The 15,024-nt window shown below is 36.9% G+C and overlaps 2 protein-coding genes across 2 annotated transcripts; both read right to left on the bottom strand.

Moving 5' to 3' along the window:
* Positions 1–1,097: 1,097 nt before the first annotated feature.
* Positions 1,098–8,628, bottom strand: LOC120356161 (monocarboxylate transporter 14-like; the record flags this gene model as incomplete). Its single annotated transcript, XM_039445025.1, is given in 4 exon segments — positions 1,098–1,435; positions 2,918–3,072; positions 3,075–6,636; positions 8,494–8,628. Coding segments are annotated over 3 exon segments (1,604 nt in total), but the record flags the coding sequence as incomplete, so codon positions are not given.
* Positions 8,629–10,844: 2,216 nt separating this feature from the next.
* On the bottom strand, positions 10,845–11,234 carry LOC111049434 (protein GVQW3). The gene has a single exon (XM_039445024.1). The coding sequence runs from the start codon at positions 11,232–11,234 to the stop codon at positions 10,845–10,847; it is 390 nt and encodes a 129-aa protein (XP_039300958.1).
* Between the last annotated feature and the right edge of the window lie 3,790 nt (positions 11,235–15,024).

Raw genomic sequence — 15,024 nt, 5'->3', positions numbered from 1 at the left:
AGTAGTAGCGGTCCAGTGAAATCCAGCCTTACCCAATGGTCGATTTATTTAAAGCTGCTTACAGAATTACGGGCCACGAACACATGCCGTAAGCTTTTTATCAGCTGATGCTATAAATATTATATGTATCTTACTTAATCAATCTGTACTGATACAGATCTAATAAGCCATAGAGATATGACACCATAGATTCAGCTGATGGAAACCGTTAACTGTATGTTCGTGGCGCATAAGTCGGTAGGCTACACAGCTTTAGAAAATTCTCACATTCAGGTTCGATTTCTAGGGCAATTATTTATTCTGATGAGTCATCAATCTTAAACCGGGCATAAGCTCAAGGTGGAACCATAAGCCACTGGAAACGATTTCGTCCGAACTAGCACTGGCCGAAAACTACCGAACTCATTCAAACAAAGAAAGCTATAGATGCTCGTCCATTGCAACAGGTTCATACGTCCGTGCACGGCCGGCCGATCAAGTTTTCGATCCGAATTGAATGGGATTTTCCGGTTCTATCCAGCAGAAGTCGAGCTGAGACATCATCCTAACCTCAAAATTGTTTCACAGTCTTGTCTGTTTTTGTTTCTTGAACTTGTTCTGTTTTATACTAAGGACAATGAAAAGTTGATAAGTTTGGTTCAAGAGCATGTTCCATTGTGGGATATGCGAGACAAAAGATATCATCGTCGTGATGTTCAAAGGAATCTGTAGACAAAGATTACTGAACAAGTATGATCTGAACGTAAGACTATTGTAATTTAGTGGATATTTGTTCATTCAATTTTCAAAAACTCAATATAATCATTGTTTATTAAAAATTTTGGTGGCTATGATAGTTAAGTAGTTAATTCAATATTTATTCAATAGTTCAGCCAACTACTGAACTAGACTGACGTAAACGGTTCCAATGGACGACCATATTCGGCCGAATTAACGGCTGGCAGATTCGTCCGATCCAACGGACGAACGGATCGGTTGAATACGGCTCCAGTGGACGGTTACCCTAATTAGGTTATTAAGGAAGGATTATCCCTAACCAATCCTTGTCGATTACCTAACCTCACATTTGAAATGACAGATTATATTCAACAACTCACCTATGTATCCTAATATTCTTCAAGTAGTGATGGTTATCCATGATGGACTGTTTCTTCTTGAAGACATAGTCCTTGGGCGGCGACACAGACTTCATCTTGGGTTCGGGCACAACGACAGGTGGCAACAGCGGCTCCATATGGGGTTCCATGACCGGCTTCACCTTGTTCTGCGCAGACGAGATGCGCATAGTGACGGGGGCACGCACAGGTTCGACGGCCATTTTGTTGAGCTTGTTGTCGCTCATGCTGCGGCACGACAGAAGACTCGGGTAGTTCTCCACGATCACGTTGTACATGCGTTTGTTGGCGCGCAGGGCTTCCAGCACTTCCAGGGGGACCTAGGGAACGATTTTAAAGAATTAAATACATAATATGAGTAAACTATTTCACTGATTAATAACAAATACAATTTTTGTTTCAACATGTTTGTGAGGATAGGCTTCATAATGTCGATATAAGAAGCGAGCTCAACTTAATTTCCATATGGCAAAAGATTGAAGAAAATCGGCAAAACTGGAAAGATAATGTTGAAAGGCTGGAGAGCGACAGGATTCCCAGGGCAGTCATGTTGTATAACCCGGTTGGGAGGGGAAGTGTGGGCAGACCCCGTAAAAGAAGGATGTGATGGTGAGTTTGAAGTCGGAACAGGCAAATTGCCTAATCCTTGTAGGAAGACGACGACGTAAATGTTTCGTCAAAAATTCACCAATTGCGGAGCCACCTTTAGACTATTCATTTTGCATCATCGGTTATTTATTCATCAATACAAAATTACTGATCATAATAAATAGATGACTGGGTGAGAGCGACTAACAGGCATAGCCCAAAACTGCTCTACTCCCCAAATTTGAAAAATAGTAAACTTTACAAAAGATAAGTTATTTTTCACTTCCAAGAATTTAAGTGTGTTGAGCACACAAAAATAATCTATTATCATGAATATATCCATCCATATGAGATATATCCATGAAGCCATGTCCTAAAATATTCCACGAGTGATCGTTTTTTAATCATTCACTCAAAATACAGACTGCTATGTCGTTAAATTATTCAAAGTGTTTCAATGAAGCTCAAACTCTGAACCCAATTCATCATACAACATTATCATTATCGAATCTAAACCATTATCAAATTCACGGTGATCGAAAATTCTCTCCGCAGTGGCATATTACATGGCTACATGGTGGCATATTGTGTTCTGTTCAGAAACCCTTTTGACAATTTACTCCCCCTAAACAAGGAAGGAACTTTCAACATCTACCGTAATGAATGTATTCGTAAGTTTAATAAATTACATCCCTGTTGTTGTTATAAATACTAGCTTTCAAGTGATTGAGTGATTTTTGTAAATATTCACTACGGATGTACTTTTTGATAACTCTGTAGCTTTCTGTGTTGTGAAGATGATGTTGAAGAAATATTCATATTAAATAATGAGAACGTTGAAACACACAAGTTATCAAATTACTCTTTTGATTTCATCAAAACACCCTGTAAATTCTAGGCCCGGTTTCACAAAAGCCGGTTAAATTTTAATCGTGATTAATTTCTCGAGAACCAGAGAAGGCCTTCTTGTTAAAAGGCTTCTCTGATTGGTTCACGAAGAATTAATCACGATTGTGCAACCGGCACTCACTGTTTCAATAATTTCAGAAGCCCTAGAAAGAAAAGTGAGTATTCAAATGAAAACGACTTGATGTTCTCAAAACCACTGGTTTATTGAAACAAACCAGTTTATTCGTCCCAATAAGCCAGTGGTTTATTAAACGACGTTTTTATTTAATCGATATTAAATTGAGTATTAAACAACAGCAACCAACCTTCTCATTCTGCCTGACGAACGTGGGCAGATTGTACACAGACTGTACATTGGGCGACACCAGCTTATCAGGTCCGGCATCCACACACTCCTCTTCCTCGGGCGCCTTGATCGAGGTGGCCAGCTGCGTCAGGACGTAATCCGGAGACTCCCCGCCTTCAGCATCAGCCGCACCTCCTCCAGAGCCTGCAGATCAGCTGTTGTCACCAGCGACGTGCACGACGAGCCTCGATTCGACTTCTGCAGTTGTTGCTGCTGTTGCTCTTGCACCCACCACTCAGGGTCCCTCATCAGTGCTCCACAAACGCACATGTTGAAGAAGGTACCCGCTAACATAATCACTGTACCTCTCCAGCCATACTCATCTATGAAATACTGGGTCATCGGGGCATAAACTACGGTGCCCACCCCGGTTCCACACGCTCCCAACCCTGTAGCTAACACTCTTCGTTTGTCAAACCAGGGCGCGATACTGACGACTGCTGTGACATACCCTAATCCCAGTCCCAACCCTGCTATAACACCGAAGGTGAGGTACATCGTGATAATCGAGTCACATAGAGAACTCAACAAGAACCCTATACAAGATATAATCCCACCTATAATAGTCATCCATCGACAACCATACCTATCAACTAACGCACTCCCAATAGGACCTGACAGGAGAGGTACAGCCATAAACAAACTCCCAATCCACGAGGTGGCACTTTTAGTGGCTCCAAAATGTTTTAAAAATCGGATGTAAAGTAGACCAAACGAGAAACTAATCCCGTCAGCGATCATACTAATAAAGAAGGAGGACAACACAACCATCCAACCCCACCCACCGTCAGGTATGTTGGGTTCCGGTTTCTTCAACGATTTCCGCGTCTCACAGAGTGACGATGTGCTGCTCATGATGGAGTCAGCTTCGGGCAGGTCGAACTTCACCCCTTCATCGTTGTTAGGAACGGTAAGCACAGTCGCAGCGTCACCATCGCTATCTACAGGACTCTTTTTGCGTCTGTGCAACCGGTTGTTGTTCTCGCGGTCGTCGTCGGAGCCGGTGGACATGGCGGTGGAGGTGGAGGGGAAGAGTTGCGGTTCCTCCGCGTTGGATCCGTCCTCTGAGGGGCGGTTGCTGGCGGTGTCCGGCACGATTCCGCTGCTGGTGAGGGATTTGGCGGGAGAAACGCCCATGGAAGAGTCGACCGATGACGTCATGCTGCTCCAACGCACTATGGGGGCCAAACCGTTGCGGTTTTCGTTCAGGGACGCTTTTGGTTCCATTTTCGAAAAACGAAGTTGTTGAAGACTTGGGGATACTATAATCGATGTCCAACCTTAATCGAGTTGAATTTTCAGAACGAACTTTCAAAAAACACTGATAAAATGCAGTTGTTGTAGAGTTAGGGTTACTACAATCGATGGTAAACCTTGATCGACTTCCAGATCTTTGCACTTTTAATAACGATCGTTAATATTGAGTTTCGTTGAAGATTTTGGGTTACAATAATCTCCAATCTTAAGCAACTCTCAACTGAAACTTCAATTCGACTTTCTTATTCCAAACTTACTAAACAAATATTGCAATCGATTCAATTTCTGTGGACTTGAAGTTGTATAATCTTCAATCCTGAACAACTCTTAACTCAAACTTTCTTATTTCACACTTCCTCAACTAATATTACAAATGTAACAATTATTACTGACTTCGAAGTTGTATTCTTCAATGAGTACCAGTTTGATAAACGATTATTAACATGAATTTGTGAAGACTTCTAATTTGTAGGATCAATTCTCAATCTGGATGAACTTGGTATTCGATTATTACTGGTTCTGATTTCTTATACAATCACAATGTAATTCCTTGATTCAGAATATTCTAGTGGAGCGAAATTTGAAATTTTCTCAATTATTATCGACTCCTGAAACGTTTCCTGTATCAACTTCTCCAATGAATGCTAGATCTGATTCTTCTACAATTCAAATACTTCTTCAATAGATTTCTATAACCGATGTCGTATATACGATACTCCACTTCAAATAAGTACACTTGATAAATTTCCTAAATGATTTCTAATAACCTGAATTTCCTAATCGCAGAGAGCACTGAGGTAGGCAGGGGTGTTATTTTTCAACACCTATTTTACTAATTGTATATTTTATAATCCGCACAATTTAAAATTATTTCAAGTTCATATAATTCACAGGGCACTCAGATCTTTTCAATATTATTGTTTCTGTACACAAGGTTCGATTCTTACTCATCAATCCCCAAAATAACAGATCGATGATATTTATTCCTAAAATAACAGTTCCTAACCGATAATCGTTCTTCTTTACAGTCCTACCGCCTAACACTTGATCGATGCTCCTAATAAACCTATATACTGCATATAATTAACGAAGAAATATCACAGAGCAAGGTACAGCAAATTCACTAGGTCAGTCTTTGCGTCCCAATGTATTTATATAGTGAATAAAATTTATTTCAGCTAATAATTGAAGCAAGCTCACACGAAGAGATATATAATTGGCTGTGAATACTGTGTTGGAAACAACTTTTTGATCTTTAGTAGTTGAACAAGTTGAATTTTCGCTGTTGATCAACACAATTTAATGTCGTCGAGAAGACAAATTTACACCCCTGACAATTCACACAGTATTTTACAATTTTTTGATCGACTCGCAGTAACTCTACAATTTTTGATCAAATACTATCGTTGAACACTTCGCCAACTTTCAACTGTTCAACTCAATTTTTTATGAATCACAAATAATTCAATTAAAATGACTAATTTCGCTATCAGTTGAAGACACTCTTTTCGATAGACAACGTATACAATAGTAACACAATTCAAGTAAATAAATAGAGCGATTATCTTCTAATACAGCCAACTGCTCCACAAAATAAATTACTGTTAACTGTTGTTTTTACAAGTTGAATAAAGCCGTTGACCGTTCTGACGAAATGATTAACTGTTAACTGTTTTGACGAAATGAATAACTATTGAGTGTGTTTACGGATTCAATCTGTTTTCACGGATTCAGTAACTGTTGACTGATTCCACGAATTAATAAGTTACAAAATCAATAATTACTGTTGACCGTTTTTAACTAATTCAATATTTCTTTCGACGAAATCAATAACTGTTGATCGTTACTACGAATAAATAAGTTAACTATTTAAACAAATTCAATATGTTTTCACGAAATAAATAACTGTTTTACTATATAGAATCTCACTTGAATTGAAATAACTGTTCACTGGCAACTGTATCGACGGAATAAATAATTTAACTGTTCGACGAACTAAATAACAATTGAACTAATAATTTGATAAATTTATAGTACAGTCTGTGTCCATCTGCGGGGCCAACCCTGCAAGTCTAACGGAAACTGAAAGTGGTATCGGTTGAGCGCACTTAGCGAGTTCTGTGGCGGGAACGCGGCGTTCCCGAAATCCTGGAACACACAGCCGCTACTGCGCAGTTGCCGGGTGAAGCCCTGTACGGCACGTGGACAGTTGGGCGCGCGAAGCGAGTTACACGAGCTAGGAGACAGAGTGTGACCGACGGCCGGACTTGTCATCAAGAACGGGTAGGCCAGTGAGCTGCGACGGGACTGCTGCGGGACAGTTGCGGGACGCCTAGCGGGTGGCGACGGCGGAGTTAGGCGTAGAGCAGAAGCTGATCGATCATTCTAGAAGGGTAGGCGGCCATCCAAGTTGTACGTTATCTGTCGACAAAAAAAAGAAGAAAAAATTAGTCAAAAATATAAGTATTGATTTCGATTCCATTCATTTGCAACAGACAAATCAAGTATGATTGACAAATCAATCTCATCTAAGAGGCAAACAAAGGCTACATTTGGGGAAGAGAGCAACAGACAAAATATGTCTATAAATATTAATATTAACACTATATATTATATTAATGTTTAATTTAGTAGAAACATATTATGGAGGATCGCCAAAATATTATTTTTTCTCGTGCTCCTGCATGTTCTCAAACAAGTTTGGTTCAACTTAGGCTACCTGATTGACGTTTTGATATGAATTTATGTAGCCTACTTACTGACAGAAAACACAATTTTAAAAAGGTGAAACATTTCATCATAAAATGGTGAAATATGATTCATACAAAATTATTAGATTCAAAGAACTAAAATGTGTTTTTTGTTGGTGGAGATTTGATTTTTAGACAACAGTTAGCTGATCTGAATTTTAAAAAGTTTTAATCTGAATTTTTATAATTTTGATCTGAATATTAATAAGGCTTAATATTATGGCTGAAAATTTACTATGTTGAGGTACATAAAGTACATACTGTATATCAACTACTGTTATTTTTTTATTTTAGTGAGATTGTATCACAAGACCAGAGAATCACATATTTGAATTTTTTATTATCTCTCTCTTTGTTATTTATCTGGACATTTCCATAATTGGATAGTAATATTTCATGATGTTTTCGATATGCTCATGATGTAAAAATGCATATTCACAACACTATTGCATTCAAGAGTGCAAATCGAGATCAAATCGTTATAAGGTATTTTTAGGCACGTTTCCTGATTTACTCATAATTTTTATCTTTTTTAATAATTATAGAATAAAAAATAATAACTTGGATGCTTGTGTAGAGGCCTAGGTATCTGAGTTATAAAAAACAATATTATCTATTATTATTTAGTTCAAATTACAATGTATACAATCATAAAGACAAAATACAATAAACTAATATTAGCAATACTGTAATTGAATTAATTTGAAGAGTATTAAAGGTTTATTATCTTGAGTGATAGTTAAAACCATCACCATTATCAGCCCGCACTGAAGTAACTACAAGATAAGACGGTTGAGTTAATATTTTTGTAACTATAAGCAATAAATAATATATGTCTACTATATTGAAAAAATATCTTACACTGCACGGATAAAAAAATATTCGTTTGCACGTTGGTGTTATTTTAACACACAAATACTAATTATTGAGTAATGATCTGCCACACAAACTAATATTCACAAGTCTTAAATCAACACCGCACAATGTTTATAAACATGAAAATTTGGTAATTTCCTCGTGACCATAAAAAAGATAAGTCACTACTAATTCTCTTCATAAAAAAGGCACATTCAAAGCTTTTAAATGAGCACATTGAGATCAACACCTTTGAACCATTACGAGCAATACCAATCTTATCATTTTTGCGAAACGATTACACGTAAGTTGGTTTAGCAAGAAGAAAAATACGCGACATTAAGCATTACTCAATTGAAGTTTGTTTAGGGAATAATCATATCACATTAAAAGTCAATTATTCAAGTGTGAACAATATTATCTAGAGAGAATAAAGATAAGAATACACGAGACCATCTCGTGTTGATTTAAAATCAGAGACATTGCAATGATGAAAAAACCTACGACACAGTAGAAATTCTGCTTGATGATTCATTTCATGATAATTATTTTACTCTTATCAACATATACATAACTTGTACAGAATATGACAAACAAACAGAAATGAGTGAGGAATCCGATAACAAATATCAAGTTACTACTGCACTCAATAATGTAAACTTTGATAACTTACCCACACATAAAAAATTCAATTTTATTCCTATCAATGGACCTGACTTTTGTGCATTGAACTATGTGATACTAGATCAATATGAAATTGTCCATATCAAAATATTATTGTAAACAAACCAATGAACGCGTAAATTATAACCTAAAATTCACTACGATCTAGACAATTGACCGTCACTGCTATCAGTACTTTCAGAATCAAACTCATCTGACTTATCCTCAGTTTCACCGTTTATAAATTTCCTATACCATTCAGCGGCTTTCTTTTTAGACATCACTTGAGAACCGAAAGCTTTTTCAAGCATTTTATACATCTCGTCAACAGATTTTCCTAGCCGGCAGCAGAACTGGATGGACATTTGTTGTTCGGTTACTAGATCCATCGTTACTTTAGGGTAAAATTACGTACAAAATGAAGAACGATAACTTAAAACACAATTAAAACTAACTATCAAACTTGAATGAAGAAGCATTTTAATACAAAATTCACAATAATACGTCAAAAATGAATGAACAGATACAATCCCAGCAGCTGATGAGACAATAATCGCAAACGACGAGTACTCTGGTGAGCGAAAGAAAAACTAAATTCATGTCTACCAACCAAGGCATTTTGTTGCAAGCTTGCAACAATGCAACGTATCAATGATACGCAACAATACGAGTTCACTAATATTATGATACGCTATGAAAAAAGAATACGTAGGATAAAAGGAAGGATTATTTATATTTTCTTTTGTGTATACAATTTTTAGAACAAGAACTACTTGGACAAGTTAATATTAAGAGTGTTAATTTTGTGTTACCGTTAAGTTACTTAGGACCGGTTGCACAAAAGCCAGTTAAATTTTAACCGTGATTAATTTCACGAGAACCAATCAGAGGAGGCCTTTTAGAAAAAATAGTTTTCTGATTGGTTCTTGTGAAATTAATCACGGTTAGGAATTTATCCGGCTTTTGAGCAACCGGCACCCAATTCTTTACTAGGCGGCCTATATTAATAAAAGAGTTAGTTATTGATAAAACTGCTCAAGAGATGCATGCTGAGATTTTTCATCAGGTTGTTACTAAATAAAATTAATGTCAGCAATACATGAAGCTTTGGTATCCCCAATGAGATAACAGTCATTATTCAATTTCTACGATTTATAACTCAATATTCGCAATTTTCTCCCGAGATAGAATACAGTGCTACATGACACAACACGTGTATAAAACCAATTGTTCAAGTTTCATGCATTGTTCTCCAGTTCATTGGAAAGCATGAATAATGATTACTCAACACGATAAGATAAGAGAACAATTGAAATATTGCAATAAGATGTATTCATATTATAATAATTCAACTTGGAAAACAATAGAATGAAAACTATGGAAATGTACAATTTCAGCTCATATTTTGCTGCTGAATGAAAACTCCATAAACTATGCACTTTCTATCATAATCATTCGATATTGAATCAACTAATTGATCATCCGAGTGCAAATCAACTAATTTTTCTGTAGCCAATATCAACTCGAAATATCAATTTCAATAATTATGGAAGCTTTATCAAGAATTGTAAAAAATTATTATTTTATAAAATTATAAAGGGGTATAAATGTTGGGGTGATTATCATCAACATCATCAAACCAATGGAAAATTGAAGCCCACATGAGTAAGAGACTTGTGCGTGATAAATGCAATTGATGATGGAGCTTCAATAATGGAGAGTTCCGAGAACTACTGGGATGAAATTTCAAATCAGATAACATAACCAATATTTATTGTAGTGGCCCGAAGTGGTCACCCATCCATGGAAGTTCAGAGAGTGCGCCACTTATATTATCAAAGCATAGACACTGTTATTTATGCTTTAGTTTTTTTGTTGCATTACACTGTTTTTTCAAGTTTCTTATAATTCATAGCCTGTCATATGATATAGATTTATTTTTCTTTGATTTTACTGAATTGAACGAAATGAGGACGTCGTCAGTATACGATCATTCATGAATCCATTCGTATTTTATTAGTTTAATAATTTATAATTTAATAGTTTGAACGCTTTCAAATGATAAGGACCAGCTAACACGACAGCAATACGATATGTATGGTATTACTAAATTGTCAACGTTCAAGTTATAAAACGAATTGAGCCATCAAGAGTATCTACGTTAAGGGGCACTGACATAAACACTGTCAAACTTCAACACGTGTTCAGTACACTTCTTCAGAACATTATTCAAATTTTCCAATAGATCTACACTCCTAAAAACGCAACCAAAAAGTGTCAAAGTTACAATACGTAGACACTCATTTGAATGACAAAATGTGAGAAATAGTTTTAGAAAAAAATGAGAGTCTTACCGGTTATCTACATGTCAACACAATGGCCCATTACGGCATCAATCCACTGTCCATTGACCTGTCTCAGGTTGAGATCTTCCAGTAAAATACGTCGACAAGTGTTGTACGATATGCCGACAGCTTTACAAATGTCCTTCACTTTCGTACGTCTGTCCTCTTGAATCAACTTCATAACTTTGTCCACATTCTCCGTACTTCGACCCCCTGTAGACCATCTACCCCGACCGCGTTCCTCCACAATCCCGTTCTCAAGCCGCATGAAGTACTCATGGGCTTTTTCTTTGCTGATAACGTCCTCACCGTAAGCCAAACGTAGCATTTCGTAAGTTTCCTCCGAGCTTTTGCCCAGACGATGACAGAACTTGATGTTGATCTTCTGCTCTTTTACTTCATCCATTTTTCCCAACACACAACAAAAACTTTTCACTAAGTTAACACGATGTTTTGTTATCGAGGTTAGAAAACGTCCAGTTGTTGTTCATTCACTAACCACATTTGCACAGTCGCGAAATTCTACACACCACAACTTTCAAAACTAACTGTAATTTTGGACAGGAATGCCGTTAGAGTTCAAAAAACAACTGGGAATGTTTCACCTGGGAGACGCCACACTCAATGAACTGAACAAAGCGCGACCGGTTATGGATCGATTGATCAAAATATTACAATATTTTGATTGAACACTCCAGCACAAAATATTAATAACGCGAGGTTTAGCACGCTGTTAACACTGTGTTGACGACTGCACGAGTGGTGTTACAAAGTTAACGGAATGAAATAGTTGATTCACTGTTAGATTAGGACGAATTTAGCGTGAGAATCAAAGCTGGCGTCTATAAAAATACACTCGAGAGACAGTGAGACAGACAGTCAAGGCTACACAAAACATTTGCTGGAGGTTATGGCTGTCGAAGCAGAAACCAGGCTGCCAGCGCCAGACAAACACGGGCGGAGGGAGGGAATTATTCCAGCGGCGGGAATATTATAAAACCCGGACCACATACAAATCGGCCGACAGTGATGCAACTAGCGTTTGAAAATCGAACCGATTTCAACGCCAGATTACTCAAAACCGAACCGACCGCGGGAATTTTAATGACAGCGGGGAAATTTCACTCCAACACCGCCCGCCGAGCCCAAAGTTTCGCTCTTACAATTTTCAAACTGGAAAGAATAAATAATTTCCCCCCACCATAGAGCTGCTGAAGGCTGCGCCTGAATAATCAATAGTTGAGAACTCAGAAGTGATTCGACTTCATAATATTCTGGATACGTATTGCAATAAAGCGATTCGCCGCGTATCAAATCTTGCCGGCGGAAGACGCGGCCATTTTGTTTGGAAAGTTGGCGCAGTTTTCTTGCTCGAGATTTAAGGATACCTAATTATTTTTATGTCTTCAACAGATTTTTAAGTTATGCTCTCTTTAGTTTTGTGACTGATAAAACATGTACACTTGAATTACAAAACTCTTAGTGCCGGTTGCCCTAAAGCCGGTTAAGTTTAAATCGTGATTAAAACTCTACGGGAGGGCTTCTTTTCAAAATGCCTTCTCTGACTGGTTCTCGTGAAATTAACCACTATTGAAATTTAACTGGCTTTTGTGCAAGTGGGCCTTGGTAGTGTAATAAAAATTCTATAGATGGTACTTCATATACGGCCTACCTAAAACCAGAGACAAGAAATATAGAGTAAAACAAGAGACAAGAATATAGAGACTTATGCTTATCCTTTATCCTTATGCTAAAACTTAATTTCGAGTAATAACTACAATTCGCTCGTCAAGCTATGAAAAATTTAAGCTGGATTCCCACATATCTGTATCAGTGAACGTGTCCGGTACAGTGAAAATAAGAATATTATTCCAATAAGTTCTAATGGGACAGTTCAAACCCGATCGGCCGTGCTGAGTAGAAACTGTTCAATCAGAGCTCATGGAAATTATATTCAGCACACTGTGACTGGTGAGAATCCAGCTTAACAAGGTTTTCTCACTTGAAAACATGTGAAATAGATTGCCAAAATTGGAAGAAAAACTATTAGTGATATTTTAATCTATTTGCATAACAGAAACTTGGTTACTTAAATTGAATTCTGGTATTCCACAATAAAATTGTAAAATTCGTAATAAACATGAAACAAAGACGTTTGAGATAAAAAAACACTATAAATTATTACTTCATTGAGCTAGAAAGAAATTGGGATACTAAATAACCGCAGAAAAATACTCTAATCATAATCTCTCTATCTCAATAAATACTCTATAATCTCATCAAAATTTGATTAATCTCATTCAATGTGACCAATAGTTGGTTAAATTGGTCAAAACAATGCAAAGAAATAGATTGACGTTTACTAACAAAAGTTCAAAAGTATTAACCCAGTTAACAATGCGAGTTCCGAAGACATCTTGTCAGGAAATCTTTGAAAACAGGAAAACACCAATTAATACATAATATATATATTAATGAGATTTCAAAACAATAGATACAGTTGTTGAATTAATCCTGAAGAACTAGAACCTGACAAGTAGGTAGTGGGCTAACCAAATGTCACTGCTTACGGAAACTACAATGACCTCGATAATAAAATTTCGTGACCCAATTTTGAATTCTAAAATTAACCAGCGAAATTCAGTTCAGTTCACCACCAAATTTCAAGAGCAGCAATAAAATCAGTAAAAACAGAGCCCAATAAATTCAGTAATAGCATCCCATCAAAGGTAAGTAGAAATATTGCTTCCGATTTTACTCTACAATATTATGTAACCGATTATTTCATTTGCGTCGGAGTTGTTTAGTGGCGGATTAAATGCTTTATTTGGATCTTGAACAAAATTTGGATGCCGAATCATGAGCGAGAGAGAAGGAAAGTGTTGGAAAGAGAACGAACGAGAGGAAAAGACAATACGAAATCCGGCTCACGCCAGTTTGTGGCGGTATGGCGGCCAAAGCAGAATTCGATAGAGCAGAACAAGAGGAGAAAGAAAGAATGATGAAAAGAAGTAGGAGGAGAAGTTGCAAAGATGTGGATCCTTTCACTTCAATACAATTACAATACAACACAATAATTGTTCAACAGAGACTAGATGTACCATTATGAAGATTACTTTCTCTTTCTGAATAAGAGAATGAACTACAGTACCATACTAATATTGTGCTGCATTAATCGAGATCAATTTTGATCCTACATCAACATGATCTGCTAAACAAAACAGTTGATCCCGGTCAACTATTAGTTTGCTTCAATTTTCATTACAAACAATGTGAGCAGCGGTTTGTGGTCGTGCTGATAAACTATCGCTTAGATAAGTTAAGAATCATGCGCCTGATACTCCCGTTGGAAGGGTGACCGCCTGAGCCACCAAAGAGTATAGAATGTAATTACATTCTATCCTCACTGGAGCCAACTCCTCTGAATATGATTCATGAGTTGTAAATCGCTTCCCGGTGTTTCGGAGCCCACCTAAAATTGTAGGTCCATTCATCTCTCATTATCATCCGACTAATTACCCACGCACAAGCCTGGAGTTTATGTGGGCATCACCCACAGCAAAAAATTCTCACGAAAAATATGAGAAAGAATTAAAATTGTCTCTTTTCTGTTTAGGGCTACTTGTAATATAAATAGAAAATGGCAGGAATGTCTGAAACAGGTTGTGATAAAATAATTTAAAAAAGGGTACTGAGATTTGTATTTCTATTTATAAAATTAACATTATTTACTAGAATGTGGTATTCCTCACCAAAAACATTTATCTATATCAACTTTCCAGGCAAAAGAGGAATCGAAATAGAAGAAAGAGGAAGGAAGGAAAGAAGGAAGAAATTAAGAGAAGAAAGTATGTAGGATATTGGAAAGAATAGGATGATAAAGAAGTGGAAAAAATACTGGGTGATGATTGAGAGAAATAGACAAGGAAGATGGGAAAGTAAAGAAGATTAGATGGATGAAGGAGTAGAAGGAAGATGAAAATAATTGAGAATATAATAAAGAGGTCCAAGAAGAAGGAAGAAGGAAGATGTAGACAAAAAACATCAGAGCTGACAACGTGAAAGTGAGGAAAGGAGCAGGGAATATTAGGAGTTAATATGAAAAATTTACTTGAAGAAATCTAAAATTCAAGGATAATCCAACCGTTTCTCAATAATTCATGATTATTGTGGCGCTAAACAAGAAAAACTTGAAA

The sequence above is a fragment of the Nilaparvata lugens genome, unplaced genomic scaffold (assembly GCF_014356525.2).
Source record: "Nilaparvata lugens isolate BPH unplaced genomic scaffold, ASM1435652v1 scaffold6002, whole genome shotgun sequence".
NCBI lineage: Eukaryota > Metazoa > Arthropoda > Insecta > Hemiptera > Delphacidae > Nilaparvata > Nilaparvata lugens.
Note: the sequence above shows the minus strand (reverse complement) of the source record. Positions and strands in the feature narration are given on the sequence as shown.